This window comes from Harpia harpyja, chromosome 9 (genome assembly GCF_026419915.1).
Source record: "Harpia harpyja isolate bHarHar1 chromosome 9, bHarHar1 primary haplotype, whole genome shotgun sequence".
In the NCBI taxonomy this organism is placed as follows: Eukaryota; Metazoa; Chordata; class Aves; order Accipitriformes; family Accipitridae; genus Harpia; species Harpia harpyja.
The window spans coordinates 36,188,285-36,213,861 of NC_068948.1; the positions used below are offsets into that span (position 1 = coordinate 36,188,285).

General features: G+C 40.6%; 1 protein-coding gene across 1 annotated transcript in view; it reads left to right on the plus strand.

Annotated features, from left to right (window-relative positions):
• Positions 1 to 10,397, plus strand: part of GLT1D1 (glycosyltransferase 1 domain containing 1) — a 58,963-nt gene extending 48,566 nt beyond the window's left edge. Inside the window, exons 11-12 of the mRNA XM_052796734.1 lie at positions 1,836 to 1,934; positions 8,225 to 10,397. Coding sequence (XP_052652694.1) covers positions 1,836 to 1,934; positions 8,225 to 8,371 — 246 coding nt within the window. The 3' untranslated portion in view covers positions 8,372 to 10,397. The remainder of the gene's footprint in view (positions 1 to 1,835; positions 1,935 to 8,224) is intronic.
• Positions 10,398 to 25,577: the final 15,180 nt, after the last annotated feature.

The following is a 25,577-nucleotide window of genomic DNA, read 5'->3' on the forward strand; positions in this document are numbered from 1 at the left end:
TATCTCAACAACTTTAGATACTTAAATAAATTCAGACATCTGGTCTATAGTTTTTATATTTCTCATTTATATATTCTGGTTTGTGTTCACTTCATTAATCTATTTGTCTGAATTACCTCCAGCTGATCCCGTAGTTTCTGATACGAAGTGTAGAACTCGTTATTTCATTAAGGATTATTATTATTTTGAGAGCTAACTGCTGCAAAGCAGATATTCGTGCCAAAAGGACTATAGAAGTTCTATGTCCAGAGTAAATTCATCTGCAGTGGTGATTTAAACAGTGTTTCTCTTGGATATTTTAACCTATTAAGACATGTTGTTAAGTCACAGCAGTCCATCAGTGTTCAAAACATAATTGGTTCTGTACGTTATCAGCCAGGGTATTTTTGTCTTCAGTTTTGTCTGAACTATAAAAAAGCATGGTTTTCTCCTTGGAGTTTTGTTTTCTTGCTACGTAGACTGAAGCAAAATTGCTCCCCATCCGGGAGTGTAATGACAGTAATTAAAAATGCGTTCACTCTGAAGTGACAGGGAATCAGTATGAAACATTGAAGATTTGGAGGGAGTGATTTTTTTTTTTTCTTGTTTGACACTGTGATAATTGTACAATATGAGTTTTTCTGGTTTTACAGTCAGTGCATCTCAAGACTTCCTAATTCATCAATAGTAATTAAAGTTTCAGATCAGGATATGCATGAGTAACAGAGTTGAGTGGCCAGGGTTTGCACACCAGTTTTACTTCAAAATCTAAGCTATCTATATTTTAAAGTTGCCAGGCATTAAGTCTCTTGAAATGGTTTATTAGCTTTGAACAGATGCTGTGTTGCATCTCTGCTCCTGATACTGCAGGCAACCTGAAATGCTACCATGTTGAGACCCCACACTTCCTTTCCTTTTTTTTATGTATATACATACATGCACACATACATATACATACAAATGAATGAATAAATATATCAAGCTACCAGCCTATAATTTATATCAAATCAAATCTTACTTCTTCAGATGTATTCCTTGGTCTCTGAGAAGTCCCATACCAATAGCTTTGTAGATAATATGTTTTGAAAGCATAATGTGTTCTGAAAGCATAACCTTTTCTCTCCTCTCCTTGGTATAGTTCAGTCAGAAGCTGCATCGCTGCATACTTCCCTGCAGTCCTTGAACGCTCAAGGTCCAAGACAGGCTATAGTAACAGATGCTGTCAAAAGACAAACTCCTTCCAGAGTCCTATATGATCCATAGGAATCAGGGCTGAGGAGAAAGAGCCAAGTGATTTCCATGGTCACCTTCACTGTTGTTGAACTGCCCACATCTCTCCAGCTCTGCACATGTTATAGAAAATCTGTGAAAAATGTGTTTTAATGGAACAAGAACAGATACTTTGTTGGGGAGAACTGGCTTTTTGTGGTATGAACTAATCTTCTCATCTATGCACAATAACGGTAGGAGTTACAGTGACAACCTTTGATCCGAACTTTAATTTTATCCTCTTCAAGCCTGCCATATGTCAGGAGCTTCCAATGGGAAACAAACTGCATACTTTGAGGTGGAAAAGAACAAAGGATGAAGCAGCTATCCATTGACTTTCTGGATTGATTGCTTCTGGTAATATGTTCAAAGTTACAAGACCAACAAAAATATAAACAAAATATTTCAGAGAAGTTCCATATGGGAGATCACCTTAGACATGGTATTTTTCAACTTAAAAATTGGAGAGAGATGGGAAAGAAGTCTGGTTTGTTGTTTCTGCTTTTCATTTTAAAATTGTCGTCATTAACATCTCAGGATTCCTGAATCCTAATAAACTCTTGTTCCCTTTTTCTATATTCCTCTAGGCAATGGATTTAGATATTCCAGTGCTGGCAAGGAACATTCCTGGGAATGCAGCAATAATAAAACATAAGGAAACAGGACTGCTATTTTCAAATCCCCAGGTAAAAAATACAAGAAATCCTTAGACCTTTCCCTTCCAAAGGTCAGGTTCATTTTCCATTACATGTTTGTGTCTGTCTGGAAACTTGGCTTTTCCTCTCGGCCGTTTTTCTCGGCTTCTCCTGAAAACCTGGGTGTTAGACTGCCTTTCTTGAAGCTCTGCTGTTGTCTCACATTCACTTTGCAGTTCACTAAACTTTTACTAGGTGTCAGCCTTGCTGAACGTTTGTCTAGCCTGTGCTGCTTTAGAGCCTGCCATCTGAATGGGGCTCGGTTCTCATCAACTTGTTGCACTTCAGTTTTGAAGGTTCCATAAGCAAACCCTGGAAGAGATGCGATCCCGCTGTCGTATTTCTCTCCAGGTACTTACTAACTGAAATACTGAACTCATATTAGACAAGCAGTAGCTAATCGAAAGAGAACCATGAGCCTGAAGTTTTAGATAATACGTTATCTATAATTTCTAGCAGTAAGTGTTAATATGAAGCATTATTAGGTCCAAGGTATTGCTCGGTCAGAAAATAATTAATGACTAAAATTAAGTAAAGTGTTAGAATGGAGTTTCTGTGAAGATAAGTAAGAGTGGGGAGAGGGAACACTACCCGTATTTAAATGCTGGAAATTTTCATTTCAGTATATTTCCTGCATTATGTCTTTGCTGTTACATATTCGTATATGTTGTGGAAGATGACTTTCAGACACACATTCCCTCAGTGTTTTTATCCAACTCAAGATTAAAAAAACCTTACTAGAACAGTCCATTTGATAATTTTGCAAAGTAGAAAAAGTATCGTATTTACTTACTTTGCGGAGTGTGTGATTAATGCATCCTATTAAGTCGTGTTTGAGGAAGGTGAATTCTCTCAGTTTTGGAGGGCTTTTTTAATAGAAAAATCCTTGCAGCTCATGGTTTGGCTTTTTGGTGGCTTTTTTTCCTGGAATATTCAATGTTTCCAATGGTTTCTACAAAAAAATTTCTTTGTTAACTTCTGGAATTTATTTTGTTGTGGAAGAATTCCCTCTTCTTGCAATATCCTTTGGAAATGGGGTACTTCCAGGCTAGTGGAGGCTGAGATATAAAGCTATTTTTAAAATTATTTGTATATGTTTTCCCTGCAAAAAGCCCATTAACTTCCATATGCTTCTTCAAACTTCAAGGATATATGGTCATGTTGAACACACAGGCTGATGGCTCTCCTGATATTAATTCTGATACATTCTGTTGTTTCCCTCAACATGCCAGTTACATTTGGCTTGGAATTCAAACACATTATTCATACCAGACCCAATTAGCTTCATCATACATCCTTGTAAGAAGAAGCCTCTTCTGTGATCTCCAAGCACCCTACATTCCAAGTGTTTATTTAGAATTCAAGATTAATTAAAAATATGCTATATATTTCCTCACTTAGAGGAAAGTGCAATTTTAAGCACAGACGTAGTCCCAGTGACATCAGTGACAGTACAAATGGCTAAGGACTTTCTTTTATATCACAACTAGAGTCACAGGCTGTAAATATGTCTAGAATGCTATAATCTTAGTTTATATAAACCCCTTCTGTCTGAGCTCCCTTCTCTGCAATGTGCTATGCCAAAGATCAGAAACCCCCCTATTCTAGTGCTGCTTGTTGACCGCCTTTTTGCTGTTGTTCTATCTCAGAAGTCCACAGAATTTCTTTTAAGTGAAGATGGTAACTTGCATTACCATATTAGCTATCATACTCCTAGGTAATGTTTGTACTGGAATCACTGTGCAGTTACCCTATCTTAGAAAGGAAAGCAATATCCCTGTTTCTCTGTAAAACAGCAATTGTATCTCATTTAATAAAAGCCCTTTTATATTTTCATTGGTGTGAAATAATGTATAAACTATCAAAGTTTGCACATGGGTCAGGAAAATACTTGTTTACAGGATGATACTCTAATCCCACTGCAGAGGTGTTGAAAAACTTTCTTCTTGCACAGATGAGCTCAGAATGCCAATCATCATCACTTGTGGTTTTAAAGATAAAGTAACCATTTACTCTTGTTCCTTATCTCCCCAAACCATAACAAATACAGTTTTTAAACCACTGTACGCACTCTATCAGAGGTTGAGAGTTATATTAGATCAAAGAAATGCGATTAGGTTAGAACACTTACCATGTGCACATAGGCTGAGGCTTCATGACTGGAAGTAGAGAAAGCCTTGCCAGTCACTGAAGACAATACTCAGGTGGAAACAGTTAATGTAAAAGTGAAAGCAATGAAATGTTTTGTCCTTGATACTACATCATCTGTGCGCATTACTTTTAAGTCACGGTTTGATCTTGCCACTACTTGAATTTGCAAGTTTATGGAATATTTGACACTGAGTTAATGGGACCTGAAATAAAAAAATACGTGAAAGAGAAGAATAGCCAGGGGCTTTTGGGCAATAAATAACTCAAAACCATGTTAAAAGGGAAGACACAAAGAGTTATTCAGCATCCTAAGTTTCGAAATTGTATGTTCAGCATCTGTAAAAGCTCACAGAAGGAGCTAAATAAACAGAAGGAGGTAAATAAACTTTAAAGCCAATAAGAGGGGGGCCAAGCATAAACAGAGTTTGGGAGAGAGCGGGACCTGGAAAGACTACTGTTGGCAGAGACAACTTTTCAAGTGGTAAGAGGGAAATGCAGCTCAGCTGAGTGCAGGCAGCAATACATTGAAGGTACGTTGGTCTCCTCTGCCAAACATGGGTCAATGCCATTTCTACCAGGGCTTCAAGCCAGAATATAGCCAAAGTTTTTAGACCTTTGAACCTTCACACTGAATAGACTAATTTTTAATTTTTGGCAGTGCCAGCAATCACTGCTCATATGCCCTTAGAAATACTGGCCCATTGCCCTATGAAGTACACAGATGTGCCAGCTAACTTCTGAGCTTTGCCTGCCACTAGGTAGATCTGTCGCTATTCTGAATTTACATCTGGCGTTTGCCTTCCCTGGGGTGATTCTCTGTTGTTTAAGAATCATGTTCTTTTATCTGCTGAAGCTGATATGAAATGGTTTAATTGGAGACTTACTTTCATTATATAAATAATATATTAACCATGCATCTTATTTTCATTATGTGTGAGCTGCGGCACCAGTGCAGTTCTTGTGGTAATTGAAGGAATATTCATCCTTTTTACTCAGTGCACTCATTTTCCAGCTTTATCTCCCAGATACCTGTATTTCAGGGTCTCTGCAAAATCTTACACAGAATTTCTTTTAGGTACTATATAGAGAAGCTGACATTTCCTTTAAAAATGATTGGTCAATTTACCAGGAGAAGAATCTATTATGGATGTTGCTGTTGAAAAATGCTTGTGTTTGAAGTGAAGTACTACCCATAAAAAGGGCACATGTAAATCAGTTCTGGATGTATATAAGATGATCTTCTCCCCTGTTTTTTCTGGGTTGTAGCTAACTACTGAGGTTCAACTTTTAAACTGTGTTTTTCTGTCACATGTATAGTAATTATACCCGTTTCTGTATGTTAACAAAAGGCTTACTAGAAATATGGATGTCCCCCCAAGCAGTAAGTTAGCATGCCTATCAACTCCTTCATTTTGGCTGCTGAAGTGCATGCCTTTGTGTTTGATAATTGAAAAGTAATTTGTGAATTTTGCCCCTTTCACCAAATGTGAAGCTTACTTCACATCTACAAAAAATATGAGAGTGCACAAATATTTGTGCAAATATCACTTGCACAAATACAGCATAACAGCTGATAAAGAGAAATGTTTCCACACCATAAGTAGTTTGCGTATCATAGGCTTCTAGAAAAGAAAAATTAAAAGTGCTCCATTTTCTGAAAGAGCCATGAGTTCTGAAAGTCTGCATTCTGCAAGTGGGGAGCCCATGCTTCAGGCCTACCACAAAACTACAACTGAAATGGAAGTCAGTTGTAGTTAAGGGAGACACCTGGAAAATGAAGTTATCGCTGTCTAAAGCTGAGCATCCAAAACTGAAAACAAGCTAAGCCAGCTGCTTGAAGGGTATGAGGCAAAACCCAGATAAGTCATAGTGAATCTTCCCATTGGCTTCCAGTCAGATTGCAAGTGACTTGTAGGTGGTCACATTTGATTAGTAGAAGAAGTAAGGATAAAGCTGAGAAGTCCTTATTCTCTGTCTCCTGGTATTTTTCCATTTGCTTTTTCTCTCTCCTGCAGTTTCTCAACTTTTATGCTTTGGATTCAGTTTGGCATTTTCCTGAAATTATCCCCAGCATCAAGTATTGTAACTGTGAATAAGGATCTTATTTCTTCTATCATTTACATGTTTCCAAGTTTTTGTCCTCTATATCCACATTTTAAAAGAATGCTAATAGGACTACCTGTCAAGAAATGTTACATTGCTGCTTCTGTTCTTAGGTAATTTACATAAATTATTTTTAAACATTACTTTAAATAAAATCCTCCACAGGAGCATAAAATTAAAGTTGGGATGTAGTTCAGTGTGAACAGTATTTATTACTGTGATTATACAGGCAATTGGATGAAGGCAGCATAAGTCATGTAAGACTTTCCCACCTTCCCTGTTCTGTACTCTTGGCAGATATGGAGGAAGGAAAAGAACATGTCTCTAAAGTTGGAGTCATTGGCTGTGTATCTGCAGTGTCTGATAGATGCAGCCTCAGGGTACTGTCTAGACCAGCCTCACCTAGCTTCTTTAGGGACAGGCTCACGAGCAGTCCGAACACCCTCTTCAGACCACATGGGTTCCAAGTAAGGGACTCAATACACTACTTCAATTAGCACGTACCTGAATGCAAGGTAGTTGTGGGCGGAGAGCAGGCTGGATATGAAGCATGTGGCCCTTGTGGCTGTTCCAGAGGCCGCACTTTCAGTGCTGTGTGAACAGAGCAAAGATTACAAGCAGTACTGATTTTATGTAAAATAAGAGGTTACTGTTAATATGCATGTATGAAAATCATCTTATTCTATTACCTAGTTACAAACCTTTCCAACAGAACTGATGTGCATCTCTGACTTTAAATTTCATGGCAGTGATGCATATATTGATAGTTTGTCTTGTCAGTGAGAGTCAAAGCAGTGATTATAACATGTTCAATGTGATTTCACATATCAGTGTTTCCCAGGGGTCACGTTATAGTTGTGTATTATGCATAGGCATCCCTTGCATTACAACAGCAATGTGATTCTGTGGTAACCAAAGATTTTATACCTGCGTATGTATTTCGATATACTGTGTACTTAGGCTTTCAAGTATAGTTTGCTAGTTAACCTAGTGTTGATAGGAACTCTGGTCTTATTTGTGATATTTCCTTTCATAGCTGACAGATTGTGTAAATAATAGATCTCCTTCTCCCATCCTTTTTGTTCCTCATGTCCCTATGCACTGATCTTCACTACCAATTGTGTAGTAATGTGTTATCTTAATTTTCCAGTGACACAATAGCTACCTACTTTTCTGAGCTGAACCAAGACACTATTTTGCGTAGATCTGAGCACATTTGTAATCAAGCTGAAGTATTGGAAGTTGTCTCTTGATAGAAAATTAGACCAGCTGCTCAGAATAGATTAGTTCAGACATCAAATCTCCTTTCACACGTTTGAAGTTCACAATTTCTCTTCCCTAAAACTAAATTAGTGGCAGAGGAGCAGGCAAAGGAATAGTTGTAATCTGTGAGGTCTAGTATTTTGCCCAGTAAAGTTAAAGGAAATTCATAGGTGGCTTTTTTGCAGAGTTTCTTCAGCTAACGCTGATGTATCTGTAACTGCCCAGATGCATCTACTCCGGAAGAGCTTGTTGCTGCATGCCTGCTCTTGTCTTTGTTCTGTGACTATATTTATGTAGTGAGTTTTTTAATCTTACCATAAAATTAACTAAAGATGTCACAGTAGCAATGAGATATAAGTTTAGCTGAGCTGAGATCAAACATCTAATGCCAGTTGTCCTCCATGCAGGAGAGCAGGTGAATTATTTAATTTATAACCAGCCTGGTTTTCTAACACTTGCGTAGGCAAACAATTTTTGTGTCATTAAATTTGTTGCTCATATTTGTCTTAACGCTCTTTGGATTGTCTTTGATTTTAAATGTCTTAGTTCGTGGGCTGTGTAAAATAATATATAAAATAATTATTTATTGATCATTGTTTATAAATAAACTATGGTACTTGACCTTGAAAAATGACTTTGAATAGCTTCATATATTGGCTCACAGTTGAAGTGCTTTACCAAAATCAAGATATGGGTACAAGCTATTTCAGTATCATTAGAACTTCAAGGAACTTTTAATTTATTATTTTCTTTATCTTTTTTAGGAGTTTGTTGCGCTGTCCAAGAGTTTGATGAATGACCCCATTATGGAAAGAGAAATTGTAACAAGGGCCAAAGACTACGTGAAGAAACATCATTCATGGGAAAGTGAAAGAAAAGCCTATCAGACTCTTGTCCTAAGACTCCAGTGAACTGCAAGACTACAGCTGATACCCGGCAGTCTATGTAGAGCACTTTAATGATGGATGTGTAATTAGCTTTGGGTTTCTCTTGGTTTCTTTTTAGAAGAAATAGTAGGACATGCATTATTATTCTATTCAAACATACCAACATCACAGGAGTTGCCTGCTACTTCAAACTATCACATTTATCTAATTCAGCACGCTGTCTCTAGTGTACCAATTCATCAGAGGCTGGCATCATTTTGTAAGATCACGTAGGAGAAATATAATCCTTGAGCAGACACAAAATTTTTGTTGTTGTAAGGCCTCAAAGGGAGGATGATTTCTTGTACACGGTGAAGCACTCCACCACATAGAGCTCACATCAAATGTTCTGATCATGTTGCATCCTAATGAAACTGCAGTAGCAGTTTTCTTTCCAGTTATACCAGTCCGAATGTATTCGGGTATATGTGACACGCACATATACGTTCATAAAGCCAAGATTAGTTACATAGTGTATAAAATCATTAAGATGAAAGCTTTCTTAAGACTGAAAGATCAACATATCTGTTGACTGCATAATGATCAGGGGGCCAAAAAGCAAGCAGAGTGTTCATGCTTGGGAAAGGTGAGGAGTATAGGGCATGTCTTGTACTGCCCTCTGAGTACCTGAATTGCTTTCAGATAAGCTGATATGACCAAACAGTCCCATGCCTGCATTTTCTCTTGGGTCCTGGGACTAGAGCAGGAAGGTTGGCACAGCACCCAACAGCCGTGCATGGCTTCAGATTCCAGAACTGCTCAGTGCTGCCCGCAGCAGCAAGACGTGCTTGCAGACAGAGATGCTTTGTTACATAAACTACCTCTTAGTTTGCCAGTTTCTTTGGTACCTCTGTGATTTACTTATTTACCAAAAGATTTATGAGAGCTGTAAAAAGGGATGAAGTGGGGGGGGGGTAGATATTTTCAATTTACTGTGTATTTTGGTACTGTTTGTTCTCGTTTGTGGCTTTCAGGATATATTGTAATATATGGCAGCAGGCTGTTTTAAAGTGAGACTTATCTATGCTTGAAGTCCATACTAATCATTCGTGCCAGCGCAGTGATTATGGACCTATCTTTAAATCCATAATAAGTCATCAAAGGACTTCTTACATTTCTAGAAAAAAAAGAGGGTCATATTTTTAACTACCAACTCTATTTGCTTTGTATAGGCTGCCCCCAGTGAGAACCAGTGAGATGTTTTCTATTGTTGTGTCAGACTTTTCTTTGTAATAATGAAGTTCACTGTGTATTTTAAGCATTCCTCTTTATTTTTGATGTTTTGCAACTGTTGGGACAGTAAACAAGTAATTTGAATGTCATATACTGACTTCTCCAAAATTTTCCCCCCTTTTATCCTAATGGGCTTCTGCTCAGCATTGCCTTCAATAACACAATCCTCAAGGGCAAAACTGGCCTGATTTGAAATCCAAGAATTGCTACACACCCTTCTGAGCATATTTTTCCTAAATATTTCTGGCGTGTCATTTGACGTGCTGGGATGTAAGTACATCCGTGCTAGTTCTCAGTTTAAAAGCCACCAGCCAACATCTACCACTGAACAGTTTCTAAATCTGCAACTGAACCAGCCTGTTGGGTTTTCCCTGCTGTCTCAGGAGGAGCCATATTTCTTTGGACATCTCCGTTACCTGTGAGTAGTGAGGCCTCTCGTGGGATTGCAGTGTCTCTTTTGGCCACAGCAAACTATATACTAAAGGAGGAACCCCTACAACATGGATTTTCAGCATGACATATGTGGTATGGGACCTTTATAGGCAATAGAATAAAAAAGACCATTAATAGCTAACTGAGCAGACTGCAGGGAGTCCTGTTCCTCTCAGAACATCTTCTCCCAGATCTCCTCTGACAGTGTATCTCTGATAATGTGCTCATTTGCCTTTGATCCTTAGCCATTCCCCCACCACCCCTTCCTATAATATTGGTTGTCTTCTGAGAAATACAGATTATTAAAAACAAATAAACAAATAAATATTGTGGGATGGAAGTCTAAGCATTGAGCTAACAGTAAATTATTAGTAATAGTAATGATTAGAAAGCTTTTTCTAAAGCGCGATATATTTATTACCAAGCTTCAAGCAACTAAATACATTGATCTGGAATTTGCGCTATTTCCAGCAAAACAAAACATGTTCAAGTGAGAAATTCTGCTACACCCTCAGAATGTAATTAACATATGATTTTTCAGGCTGTATTTAATCTATAAATATGAAATCTGCATCTGGGAAACAGCATGCTCATTTGCATGTGATAACCATACCAGAAGCACAAACAACCCTTCTGCAATATATGCATTAAGAAAAAAAAAAAAGAAAACCAAAATAGTGGTGAGATCAGCCCTCAGGACTGTTTTGCAGTCATCAAATGAGGCAGCGTTCATCAATCAAGGGCATTCAGCTTTGATATCATTTATCACATGGGCTTGTGTTCTGCAACATGAAGCCTGTCTATTAAGGCTAAAAGGTTGGGGCAACAACTGCTAGGGAATTTCATCATAATAAATTGCTATTGAATTTATGTTTTAAATTTCATCCAGTCTTATGTTCCAGGTCCATAAATATTCAATGAATCTTGTAAGTCCTTGTAAAGAAAATATTAGACCCATGCAAGCAATTTTAGGTATAATTATCTTTCAAGCAACTTCACTCAAATGATTTTATATTTAAGAATAATCCTTTTGTTGTCCTGCAGCCCTAATTGTAGTATTTCTCGTCCCCCTTCAAAGCCCCATTTCTTATCCTAGTAGCTTTTTAAGCAAGGCACACTGTGATGAGATAGATACAACTCCAAAAATAGCACTTGTTCTGCTCGCAGGAAAAACCTGCATTGTGCATTTACCCCGCAGCTAATTCTGTATTTCAGGACCTTGAAATGTACTGTTAATTAATCCAATTACATGCGTTTTATTTTGCAATTAATTCTGCTATTGAATCCACAGGACCTGAATGAAAGCAGTGGACCTGTACAATGGGTGCTGCTATGCTGTTTCCTTTCTTGGCACAATTATTTCAGAAGTGGAGACAATTTGGTAGCGTGTGGCCAAACCCAGCTAGAGCCTGTGGTGTGTGGAATGAGAGCTTCCTGAATTAGGATTTCATTTTAATTAGCCCTAAAGCATACATACTCCAATTTTTACAGTTAGTTTCTACATTCCCATTACAGACTTAACCAGCGTATGCCCTAAGAACAGTGATACTGAGTTAAGTCTTCCCATTTTTGCCTGCTCCCAGGCAAAAATTTACTGTTGGCTTAAACCAGCAAGGATTTACTAGCTCCCACCTCCGCAGCCTTGGCCCTGCTATTCTCCCCGGCAAGTGGAGCCAGCGCTGCACCCCCCCCGCTGCTGCCCTGCCAGGGAGAGCATTATCGGGCAACTGGTCTTACTCCTTACAAAGGGGCTCAGTAGGAAGCAAGGGGGTCTTCGCTTCCTCGAGCAAACACAAAATTTGTCAGACTCTTGTCCTTTGCCAGTAGCACAAGCAACAGCTGGCTCTGAACACCGGCCTTTGGAAATCAGATTGTACTGATCTGAACCAGCTTAGCTTAGCAATAACCAGAGCACCTTAGAGGTGGGCTGTGCGGTGCGTCTGGAGGGAAAGAAGGTAGTCTGACAGAATTGGGGAAAGGATTTAGATATATATCTCTAAGGATTTAAAGAAAACAAAAGTAAAACTTTTCTCTTTGGACTCCTTACAGCTCATTTTAGAAATACTTAGAATATTTCAGACAAAAAGCAGCAGAGGAAGGAACGGGAGTATGACTATGGCTGTAAGGATATTAGCACATTCTTTCAATATTTTAAAAAAGACTATACCTGAGGAAACGTAGCTCCAAAAATAATTAAAGTGACATGGCGTTTAGAGCATTAACATTTTAAAGTCAGCTTTTGCACATCGCAAAAGTTGATTGTTACAATAGTTACCAGGGATGCCAAAGTTTGCACGATTCCTACATGTTCAGCCATGATCACTTTGGTAGCTTGGCTGAGTCAACAGCTTAATTCAGAGCCCTTTGGGATGCCACTTGCAATCTGATGCTGACCATTGTGATTTCAGTTTCTAACAGAACTTCGGAGCTCCAAATTAGCAAAAGGTAGTTGCCTGGTGATCTCAGGGAAATCAGTTTTGATGTTTTGCTATTAACCTTCTTGACATATCGGGACGTAAAGACAACCGTCAAAAGAGAATGTTAAATTATATATTAGAAGATTTGAAAGTACTTGTACTCCTTCTGTAAATCATTTACCATCAACTTAGCCCGAGTATTAAGCCATCCAAACATCTGCAAATGCTACCTTTATGTTTAATGAATGCACAAGTACTTCAGTCTTCTTTTTCAATGTATTTTCTCCTCTCTATTGGGCTCATAACCCATTGTGTCCCTTTCTCCCCTCAGTCTTTTTAATCTTGTGGTCAAGAACCATTCCACATGAAAATAAAGAAACAGTTTTGTCAAGGGCTTGTCAGAGGAGATGGGTGCTTCCATGTGGAAATCAATCATTTAATGGCTCAGTGGGATCTGAACAGTTTTTTTCATTAAATTGTCCAAAGTAATTTAATCACTCCAGAATTTATTTCACTTCCACCTTCCTCTGTCTGGTTGGTCCAAGCCCAGTTGCTTTAATGTTTGAAACTTAAACCCCATATAAAAGCAGGTCTCTACAGCCTGAGCTGCAATTGCTTGGTATCTCCTTGCACGTCCCAGTATTCCTAGAGACCATGCGTACCTTTAATTCTGCCTGACATAGGCAAAGGAAAGTCTTGATCTTCCAAAGTCTTAACTGCATTTAGAATTTTAGCATAAAGGATCTACTATAAAAAAAAAGAGACTTATGGTCACCAATACAAGAGCAAATTGTAAGATAAAACCAGGATTTCTAATTTTTTAAAAACAATCTAAATTTTGTTAAAGGGGTGGATAATTTTTATGTGCAATTTAATCCTCTTTAAATGAACCATATTTTCATCAAGTAACTGTTCCATGTCATTCCTATGACATCTAATTTTAGGTATTAACTATTGAGGGCACTTGAAATCTCTTTCCAAAAATGTAGGCCAGCATTTGTTTTGTCCAGTGCCTGAAAAATGATTCTAGAAATTCATTTCCCCTAGAGCATTACCATTAAGCTAATTTAAAACATTTATTTAAAATTAAACAATACATTTTAATAAGAACAGCAGAGAACATCTGGTTACTGAGAAATCATAGTTGTGGACACCTGACCTGAAACAGCATTTAAAACACCCCTACAGCACCCTTTAACCCTTCCTACTCCAGAAGCAAGTTGTATCACCTCTCTTGTATTTTAGTATGCTTCCTACATTGCAATTTCCATTCTTGTGTACTTCAGCACAAATCTTCTTAAGACGTAAGTCCAGCTATAACTATAACCTTGCTAGATAGAGGTCACTTATTTCATTTTTCTGATTCAATCAAGTTACATCAGGCATTGAAACTAAATGCCCCTCTACTTTTTCAAAAATTAATCCCTGCCGTTGAAAAGTTGCGCTGTTATTTTAGTGGCTTTAATGAAGTGAAATGAGTTCCGGAATCTTTAATTTAACTTGAGTAATATATCAAAAGCTTATATGCTTAGAGCATGGCCTTTGCCATCCCTTACAGCCTCCTAGCTTCTTTCCTCACTTTTTTTCCTTTTAAAAATATGTTTAAGTAAGAAGTCACCTGACATCCCATTAAAAAAGATAGAAATTCCTGCTTAACTTGTAGAAGTGGTCACACCTTGCATCACCCACTGCGGTGCATGCCTGAGTTACCTAAATAATTGCCGAGCTTTCCAGAGGCAGTGCTTGCCCACGCTCTTTAGCACTAGGGCTCCGAGCTTTTGGGGTGGGAGGAGGCTGCAGGCTATCCGCATGGCTTTTACCACAACAGTGTGCTGGTCTACAGCAGAAATAATAAATACTCTTGGCAGAACTATTGGCTCTCCAATCCCTAGTTAGGTACCTGGTATAATCCAACAACAACAACAGTTATTTGAAGAGCAAGGTAAGGCTGTAAAGGTAACACACTCTAATGAAGTAATAACGCTCTCAAATATTGGTACAAAATGTTAGCACTTCAGTCCTTATTTAGAAGTTGACCACTGAATTCAGAGTCAGACTGTGACACTATTGTGGCATTACCTCTTGCTCCTCAAACAGCCTCAGCAACTGTTGGATTACAAGGTGTTATCTGACATGAATAAAGGCTTTAAAGGCTGGCTCACACTTTGTAATGTGGTTTAAAATAAGTTTGTCTGGCCAAGTGTTAGTGACAATGCTGCTATTTACAGACTGCACTGCAACTCAGGCAAAAAAGTTGCATTTTTTTCTGTATGAAAGTATAGCAAAGTAAGAGGCAATGGGGAAATTTAATAACCATTTTCTGGAATAGAGGAACATTAGTATTACATGTTCTGAATATTCATCATCTTTTAATACCATGTCACTCTCTTTTTGATCTCAGTATGACCCTAGTAATGATTCTATTCTGAACAGGTTTAAAGTATTTTACAAAGCCCGTAGCTCATCTTTGGTTTTGTATTTACTGTTTCTTACTGATTACATCTCTTACTGTTGTAGCCTTGGGAAATGCTCCAAGGTGTCCCTGCAGTATTACGCATCTAGTTACCTAGTGCATCTTCCATCCTTTTTAGTTACTTTTCTGTAGCTTAATGAGATCATTTTTCTATCCCCTCCACTCTTAAAACATTTGTCCCTGCATGTCATTTGTTTGAATAAAACATCAGGATGTGTTTAAGCTTGCATGGGGAGGGGGAAGTCTCCCAGCCATCACTGTTAAGGTAACATTGTTCCACACTGAAGCTACTTCTGTCCTTTTATCCTCTGGCTTGCCAAGCTCAGATTTTGCCAACAGGCAGCTCTACAGCAGGATTGAGTCACCTAACCCGGCTCAGATATGGGATGCCTTTTGCAGCAGTAGCCCAGAACAACAGGGCACTTTGTACCACTGAGAAGCGGGAGCTGTAGACATGCTCATGGACTTACAGGGAAAACCATAAATAAAATGGGAAAGTCAGCCAAAGCAGAAAAAAAAGAAGAGGTGTAGCCTCAACCCTTCTCTCTGCTAAGCAGGGGAAGCTTTGAAGGATTATTACTGATGTCTTTCAAGAAGTTTGCATTTGTTTTGAGGATAAGGAGAAGAGTAATTCATAGAACTATTGTTCTTTTCTCCAGCAGGTAAGACTGCAAACTAGGGACTTCTTTTTTTTTTCCCCCCCTTAAAAGAAAAGTGCATTTTAGACTCTTTGTTCTGTGAGGCTGGGATCTCCTGATAACTGCACATGCCTCTACAGGTCACTGCAGGAGCTCCAGCCTGCTAATATTGTAGCACTTGCTTGAGTTTTGCCAGTGCGATGCAACATCATTCTAAATGTCACATCAGGAGACAACAGAGCAGACTGGGGGGCTGAACTGTTTCGGGGAAGGGAACATATCAAACAGCAAGTCACTCACTGGACTAGAATAAATCTTCTGGTCCTGGACTGTGGTATCTCTGCAGCCCAGTGAACCACAGTGGTGGGATTTTTGTTGGGGCTGAATGCAGATGCTTGTTCGCAAGACTAGGTTGAGACTGCCGAGACCAACTGCTTTCATCCCATTGAAACAAAGCTCCATCATACAGCTGATCGCATTGTGAGATCACAGCTTCATCAGGCTTTAAATGGAAGGACCAGTCTAAGAGAGTCAGTCTCTATTGTCACTACACTCCTACCTCATGCTGCTGACACCCGTAAAGTTAAATCCCATTTTTAAACAGGAAGAACTGATCTTCAGGTCTGTAGCTTTTGAGCAGCAGTCATTCATTCTCATGGATGGCTCCTATTTATGTGTCTGGTTTAATGTCTCCAGTCCCAGCCCCAGGCAGTTAATTGAACCAGTACATTAAAAGCCATGTAACGGAGATGTGCCGAGGTTCAGCTGGCATCTGTAGTGTCGATGGGCAGCTCAGGAGAAAATGGGAAGGCTTCATGCAACACTGACCTCTCTCAGAAGGTGCCAAATTCCTGAATATGAACTTTGGAGGCAAAGAACAGGTGAGTGTGATGTGCCTGAGCTTGTCTGGCAAGAAGGGTCAGTGGTAGATTGCAATTGGTGCCAGTGATGGACACACACGGACACACACAGAGCAGCTCAGATGGAGGGAGAGAGAGAGCACAAGTGCTTATCCTGCCTGCAAAGAAACAAGCAGAGGCAGTCCTGGACCTATGGAAGAGAAATGAATCCTCAGCAGGGGAATTTCTGCATGAAGACAAATAGCCAGGAACTGATTTCGTCTAAATTACTTTATGGTTAGCAAGATTAATTTCACCTTCATGTGAGAATCTCATAAATATAGAAAACTATTTGTCCAGATTTCCTTTATGGTCAGTGGAGAGTCCAGGCCTCGTCAAAATGATAGCTCATCGGTGCAACTTAGGTAAGGATGATGCACCCAGTGAAGGTATTTGTCGCCATTAAAAGGGGGTCGAGACCTTTCTGACACCCACATCTCAGTAAGATAAATTCCACCCCAAATTCAGGTACCGGCTTCCTGAACTGGAACTGGAGGACAGAACCTTTTTATAGTCAAACACCTGAAGGAGGAGCCACAAGAAACAGACACCCTGGAAGCAAGAAAGCTCTCTAAGTCCTCGTGAACGCTGCAGGTGAAAGCAATATCCTTCGCATGTGGTGTGTGCAGGGTTATTGTCACGTGTGCACCATTAGGGTAGCAGTGAAACTAGTTACAAATATCTCTAAGCTTTGATCTAGACCGGGCAGCTGTGTAACACAGGGGTACAGCCATTCTGGTGGCAAATCTAACAGGAGGAGCAGGCAATGCTTTGCATCCATTCAGGGAATGCAGCTACAGATCACGAGCAGTAGAAGTGTTCCCCGGGCTTTAGCCACAGGCCAACCTGCATTTTTCCCCTCAACAGTACTTTGTTTCTTTGTTACTAATTTTTCTGTATTTAAATACATGAAAAACTATTAATAAATGCATCATTTTTGTTGTAACATTTGGGGAAGGAAATGTAATCTGATTTTTTATAAAAATTAACAATAGGTAACTTTCCTTTAATTGAAGAAAAGTTTGTTTCCTGAATCACAGCAAACCAGGTTTCTACTTTAAGCAAAGACAACATGACGTCTTGATCTCAAATCCCACAGAAACCTGTATCCCTCCTCAGCTTTGCACAGTGCAGGCGTGTAAGAGTCAGACCATACTTATTGGGACCTTCCTAAGGTGTCACGCTTGATCACCTGATGTAAAATGTGTTCCTGCTCCACTGCAGTTGTCACACAAACAACTAACATGTGCATACAAGGACTTCCAGTAATGTGTCTGATACTGGAAGATTTCCGGGAAGACAGAAATTTAATCGTGAGAAGCGAAAAAAAATTAAAGCCTAGAGATGAAGCAGGCACTTTTGTGATGCTCTTTCAGAAGCTATCACATAATATAGGTCCTATTCTCCCCAGCATCTTCTTAGTTTTGCCTGTAAATGCATGTTTCCCTGTTCCCATCTATTTTTGGTAAGGCCAAAAGTCCCCCAGAGCACTGCAATTATCTCCTTCAGAAATGTCAGAAGAGTTTACAGCTGAAGTGTCTGCCCAGAACAGGAAAATCAGGTACACCCTCATGTGTGTTGGGGAGGTATTAAAATCAAGTTGCTGCACATGGTTTTCAGGGGAAGATTTGGGAATCTGGCTGTACTAGTGGGAGAGATTTGTGTAACATCTCTGCTTTAGAAAATAAGAGAAAGTCAGTCCCCTTGGGGTTTAACTTTGAGCCATTAAGGACTGAGCAAGATAAACTTATTTTAAATAAAACCTTGTTGCTTTGTTTGTTGGAAGGGACAAAAATAGATGAGCCCCTTAATGTAAATGCAATAAGGAGGATATGCTGGTGATGCTTTCCCTGCTTTTCCCTTGTTTAGTGCCAGTTTTCCCTGCAACACATCCCAAGGGTAGAACCTTTTGCCTAGTAGTGTGAAATAAGTGAGGTTTTACTTTTAACGAGAAAAGTCAAATTTTGTTACGGCAGCATTAAAATTTAATTACATTAAGTTTTATGTGTGACTGAGTACCCATATACACAAGAAGTGAAAACTACATTTTCAACAACATATGTCAACTGGCAGTATCTTGTTAAGAAATGTAAAAAGAAAACATTATTAAAGAGGATAAGCCTTGCAAAGACATTTTGGAAGGACACTAATGGCTTAGACCTTGAGTTCAGATTTGGGGAATACAGAGTACCAAAGAGATGCGAGGCTACAAGCAATTTTTGTGTGTGTCTTTGATCTGAGGCACCAGGGCCTGATTTGCAGTGGAATTCCCATCTCCCACTGATTTTATTAAGAATACTGACTGCGCGGTACACCTCTGAAATCAGACCTTTGTGTCATAAACTGGGAACTCAACACTACTGCTTTAAAACTGAGGATTTTAAATGTTCCACCTCTTTAGTTCCCCTGTATTTTTCAGGCCACCAGAAAATTCAGAGAAATCCAGATTTTGCAGAAAAGAGCTGTCGTGACAAGTGCATTGTCATTTATTTTTGATAACACTTGGTACGTAACCCCAGAGTGAAAGGCTCTGTCTCTGGCCTTGGATCTCCTGACTGCCTCTGTGGAGTGGGGGGATAACTGTGGGATGATACAAAAGCTGAAAGTACCCATTCACAGAGGAAGCAGATTAACACCCTAAGCCACCAAATAATTTCCATTGTGTATATATGCAACTGCATGAGCAAAATACCCATGTTTTGCTGCATATTATGCTCCATTATTTTTGAATACAATAGTTCCCTTGGCATTAGTACTAAATGAATGGTTAAGTTCATTTCATCTGAAAGACTAAACAAACAGGCACTAACAATGAGAATAAATGAGATTGCTGCAGTACTTTTAAGTAGCTGGTAAAAATAATATTTTAATCAAATAACTCAGCTGTAACCGCCGTGAATTACTGGGAAGGTTAAGGCTGGGGCTCGGTATTCTACTGAGAAAACACACAGAATTATTCAAAACACGCAGTTTCATCCCCAGCGCTTGACTCAGATGAAAAGCAGAAGATGGCAGTTTGAGCTTCTATCCCTACCAAGTTGAAGCCACCAACAAAACAAAGGTTAATGGAATATTCTGAAACACAAGCCATTTAGCAAGAAAATTTAATGCTATATAAAAATAACTACGGCCAGATTGGAGTGTTTACTCCAAAATAAAGAATTTGGGGGGGGTTATTTTGGTTTACTCCAAAATGAGGAATAAGCCCACATTTAAGACTCCCACTAGTGTTTGTGAGATGTGAGTTCTGTTCTTGGCTGCAGCACGGTCTGCCTGGTGTGGCCAAGCTCGCACAGGAGATGACTGTCCCTGTTTCATGGGAACACTGCGAGGCAAGTGTAACTGGAAAGTCTGAGCTGCTCAAATCCGGTGATGCTGAAAACCAAAGGGAACGCTGCAGGTAGCACCATTCAGATGTGCTCTGGTGTAGCTAAAATTAGAATTTAGTGCTGAAGGATTTAGCACTCGCTGAAGTCTGTGGGAATCGTACTTCAGTGAACTCTGTGTCAGGCCTTTTCATGGGCAATGAGCAATATATAGTTTGGAACATATTCTCAGTTAACCTCAGTGAAATGAGAAGTAACGTGACTGCAGTCCGTGCACTTGCATCAGATTAAAACCACTCCTTAGCGTGCCTTAGATATAACATAGTTCCTATTCAAAGGACTTAGAGTTGAATAAAAGCTGAGAACATTATTTTTTGCCTTTTATTTTCTACAGAGACCCTTACCCAGAGACTGGCAGGTTATTTTTTTGAGACCAAAAGAAAGCACCATGGTCATCTAACTCAAACTTACGCAGAGCAGAGACTTTCTGACTTCCTATGTCCAGCTTGGTGGCAACACCTGAACCAGGACATTGCTTCCAGAAAAACATCTAAGAACGGAAGCAATAAACCTGTTGCAATCCTTGGTGACTTGTTCCCTCACTATAAGAAATTTGTTTCTGGTTCTGCATTTGTACAGCCACAGCTTCAGACCCTGACAGTCATGTCTTTGCCTATGGATTAAAGAGTCGGTTCAAATTTATGTTCCCCACTTAAGTACTTACGGGTTGTGATCAAAGCACCACATAAGCTCCCTTTGATACACAGCATGGATTGCGCTCTTTGACTCTCTCTCTCTCTGAGATGTTTTCCAATCTTTTAATCATTCCCCCCTCTGAAACCTCTACAGTTCCTGTGCCAGCGTGATTCACAGGCAATGGCTGGAGCGAAGAGGAAGAGAAAGTCCTACACTTCTGAAAACACTTCACTTCGAACTCTTTTTTGCTGCCCAATACCTGCTAGAGGCTGAAAATTCAGCACAACCACGCAGAGTAGACTGGTCTGTTGAGAACAGTGGCTTTAGCAGCTATTCAAAGCCGAGGATTGGACACCCACTTTGCCACTGCTTTCCCGAGCTGTGGTTTGAGCTCCGGCTCGAGCCGACTGGGCTGTAGCCAGCTCCTGACTCCAGGCACGGTCGTGAGCTCCATCCACTTTCCAGGCAGCTGCGTGGGACCGAGTTCTCTCTCCAGTTCGCCAGGGCGGGGCTGCTGACCTGAAAGTTGCAGCTCCAAAACCAAGAGGGGCATTAGCTCCTGCACAGGTTTGAAGAACACAAAACCTGTCTGTCTGTGATGGAGACCCAGAGCCCTGCTCTGCGCCTTTGGAAACTGGATCCGCAGCAGAGGTAGCACATGGGGCTGTTGTCAGAGGCCTTTTAAGTCTGTTTAACAACCTGAACTCTTTCCTAGAAAACATCTGATGCCAACTACACTAAAACCAAACTTCTCAAAAGGACACAGTAATAAAAGCTAATTTTGATTGTGGACGCCAGCACAGAGTTAGAGGGTACTACTAACAGAAAGGATAGCCATGGCTTTAGAGGTAGGAAAGGACTAAACCAGCAACTGTCTTGCTAGTCATTAAAAAAAAAAAGACAGACTTAATAAAATGGTGTTTGCTGGGCAACAGACCAGTTGAAAGTGTTGCGTGCACTTCTCTCTAATAATGGAAAGAGAACATCCCCCAAATCAAACTGCCTTCCGACTGAAACGGGCATGTGTAATTGAAAGACTAATTAGCAGGAAAAGCTATTGCCGGTGCCGCGTGGCTCCTTTCCCCCCGTTAAGGTGCCCACCCTCACAAGCTCACCGGAGGGCCCTGCCCTGGGATGAGGTTTGCCTGTGCCCCCGCCACTGCCCTGGCCTGGCCCAGCTCCAGGGCTCCTGCCCATGCTCGCCTGTCCGTCTCTCACAGCCCGACCTGGAGGAAAAATCAAACCCGCTTTCCTCTCTCTGCCTCGCCAGGCAAATTTGTCAGCAGGGGGGAGGACGTCGCAGGGGGTGGGGGGCTGCGGGCACAGCTGTTTGCTGTGGCGGCAGCTCGGAGCACGTGGATGAAAGATGCTCCGGGCACAAATCAGCACGATCACAGCTCAGTGAGGATGAAAATCGGCGTCTGCAGCTGCACCGGCTCAAGACGGCTGGGGAGCCCAAGAGAAACATGTCAGAAAACAGGTTCATCGCTGGGGAGCTGACACCTTCCTCCCTCGCCCTGCGCCTGGCTCTGATGGCCTCAGACCGGGGCTGGGTTTACCTGGCGGTTTGGCTGGTTTGTCTGTTGGTTCCCTGCGGTGATCAGTACGCTTGGGGACAAGGGTATGTACGCACGGTATTTATTGTTTCCCGGTCTTTTGTTCCATGAGGCATCTGTAGGTCTCATGTAGAAATGGGTACGGCCGGTGCCTGGCAGCCTGCGGGAAGGCTTAGCTGCAAAATGATGCCAGCCATGGTACAGCTCACAAGGCTTTAAAAAACCAAGTAGTTACTCTATAGTAATATCATAGATACTAAAAATTAGAAAAGAATTCATCTGTCACTAGAGTAATTAAAATAATTGTCACCACAGGAAAAAGCTCTGAGGAGTATTACTCTGTATTGACTTTGATGGGAAACACTCTTTCTACGACTGATAAATCAGGAGCAGACTTTTGTCCCATGAACCTCTGCTTTCCAGTAAAATCTTTAATTGACTTCTACATAAACATTATGAATGACTCAAAACCTGGTTTATGCTGCAACCAGTGAAGTGTTCTTTCTTCTCTTCCACACCAAATATTTAAATGTCAATCTATTAACATAACAAATTGCCCGTTGGAAATAGGGCTGCCTTTGGAGGCTGGGAGTGCAGGCTGTGTTCCTTATTAGCCCTTTCCTAGTCCCGCTATGGTAATTTAAACTGAAGTAAACTAACATGCGGATGATTAATTCACTTACAAAAAAGCATAAAATAGTAGTTTTAATCACCCACCTCTGTTATTTCCACCAGAAAAAGTTAATTTGAACGGTTGCAAATGAAGCCTTTTGAGTCCAGCTTTACCTAATTAAGGTTACTTAAAAGGCAAAAAAACCCCCAACCCTGCAAAATGTTATGGAAAAATTTTCATAAGACATTCCCCAAAACAAAGCATTTTATTTTATATTGAATATTCATTTCCATAAGGAAAAAAAAAAAAACCCAAAACAACCGAAAACCCAACCACAGAGCAAATCAAGACTTTATGAGCTGAAACTTCCCCTGCTTTACATAGCTGTAACAACACCTGGGCCAGCCTGCCTCTTGCATTTTGATGCCTCATGCAGCTCAAGAGCTCAGAACTGATAGCAACAGATATGATTAAAGAAAGGAACAAAAAACAGGTGGCAATTATTACTTCCTTTCTCGGGCTTGGCACCACATGTAAAAGCAACTGTGAACATGTCACATTCCCCCAAACACACGGCACGAGATGCTGAACCATCTCAATTAAGAGAAGTGAAACACAACAGCAGCCACCAAAAAAATGGAAGCGAAACCCTAAGATGCTTTCCTATATTGTATGTATCACATACTGGTTGGAGGTCCAAAGGTGATCAGGACCCCTCTCCAGCCCTCGCAAAGGGAGGTTCTCTGCTTTATCGTCAACGCTGTCCTCCCTGAGCTGTCCCCAAACAGAGCTCCCAGTGACCACTGAACCACCGGTGCCATCCAGCCAGGCACAACTTCCAGGGGACTCTAGGAAAAGGCAAGCCCCAAGCTCTTCCTGCTAGCTAGTAAAAACCTAGCACCACCAAGAAGGCAAATAATTAACAATAACCTTTAGAAGGCAGTTGCTGTTAATAATTTGTTTCCAAAAAGCTGTCCCAGCCTCTTGACTAAATGCAATCCATGAATCAACACACAAGGTTCAGATATCAACCGTGCTCTGCATTTAGGGGCAAATATAGTCTAAACAGCCAAATAATCATGCTACTCTCTCAATACATACAAAATTTATGGTCACTGCAATATTTCAGCAAAGGCACTTTTTGAAGGAGGAACGGGCTGCAGAGCAATTAGGATGAAAAAGAGTTTTGGCTGCCTTTGGCTCAGCGGCTCTCATCCGTCACAGAGGAAATTTATGCTGCTGCAGAAAGCCCGCATTAAAAGGCTGGGAGGACAGCACGCACCCCCAGCTCTTGGGTGTTGCAGTGGCCAGGAGCTTCTCCGCAGTGCCAAAAATATACATATGGAAATCACAAGCTTTTATTAGCCCTACTATCACAGAAAATAATAAATAATCAAGTCTTTACCTCGCCCATCACTGCAAGTAGTTCTTTCAGTCTCCTATTTACAGTAGTTGTCCCAAAGGTTCATAAGTGTATTGGGTTAAGCAGTTCATTTTTGGTCTGGCCTAAGGTTTTCTCACCTCTGTGGCTCCTGCTCAAGACCTACTGGCTTAATTGCTACAGGAGTTCAGTCTGACTCCTCCACTGCAGCTCTTTACTTCCAGGGACAGGCCAAGAAAGCATATTCTCCAGCAGTAAAATGATAGCTAGTTGTTTCTAATTCATTGAGCTCTAGAGTTACCTGTAGATTACTATTTATTTTTCAGTCCAAACAAGTACATACCTTTCCTTGGGTGTTTTGGCTTGGATGATGAACAGCAAAGATAAACATAAGGGCAAACAGGTGAAATCTAGTATCTGTTTATATACATTGGGTAAACATAGGACTAGCTCTATTACTCCAATAAGCTTAATTACATGCTTAAAATGAAAAGCATGTGTGGTTGCAGAGCCAGAGCCTAAGCTGGAGACACAGTTCACTCCTGAGTGTCCTGGCCAAGACAATGCTCAAGGCACCACCACAGCCCCAGGGATGCAATACATTTATTTGGTGGTGGCGGTGGTTTTTTTACTTATTGCTTTTTATGCAGACAACCACCCACAGAAGTCTAGACTCCAATTCCCAAATGGCCGACATCATACACTCCATCAGCTGTGGATGTCCCCAGAGCCACAATGTTCTGACATTTTAATGTCAAATTGCCAGAAAACATTTTCTGTAGCATAATTCGAGGAGCAGGATAGGCTTCTCTGCAGCACAGCTGGGCTTCATGGAGGCTCCTGCCCATCACTCTCTCTACTTACATGGACTGAACACTTAGCCCTGACAAGTTTTGGCTTTGTTGACTGCTCTGACCTAATCTTTTTGGAATTATTTTGCTTTTATTTCCTCACTTCTCCCAGCTGCTGCTGGTTTACATTGTAATACACTGTTCACAACTGCCAGGTTTCTAGCAGCATTCCCAAACTGCAGGCTGGTCTCTTCACAGCGTAACAGGAGCCCCAAAAACCTGTGAGATCTGATCGCTTGGGTCTTGCCCACACCAGAAGTGATGCCACTTGTGACTGATAAAGCTGTGCCATTCCCTCAGTGCAAACACAGACAGACTGGAACGCAGGCATTTCGTACCCATACAGGGTTATTCCCATATGGGAAAAGAAATCATTTAGTGGAGTAAGGCCTTATAATGTTATATCTGTTCGTAACAGGGACTGAAGAGCTGCAAACCCATTGCGCAAAGCTAAAACAGTATGGAGAGCACCCCATGGCTGAGTAAAATGCTGCCGATTAGGCTTGACGCTATCAGGTTCCCACATATCACTATCAGACCCCTCAGCTTCTGCAAGATCATGTCGGTTGATGCTTTGCTGCTCCTCAGTGTGTTCGGCCTACATCTATGAAGCCCCTCCAGAAGTTTGCAAGTGTTTCCCCCTTTAGAGGTAAGTGCTGGGGCAGCTGGAGGTTGC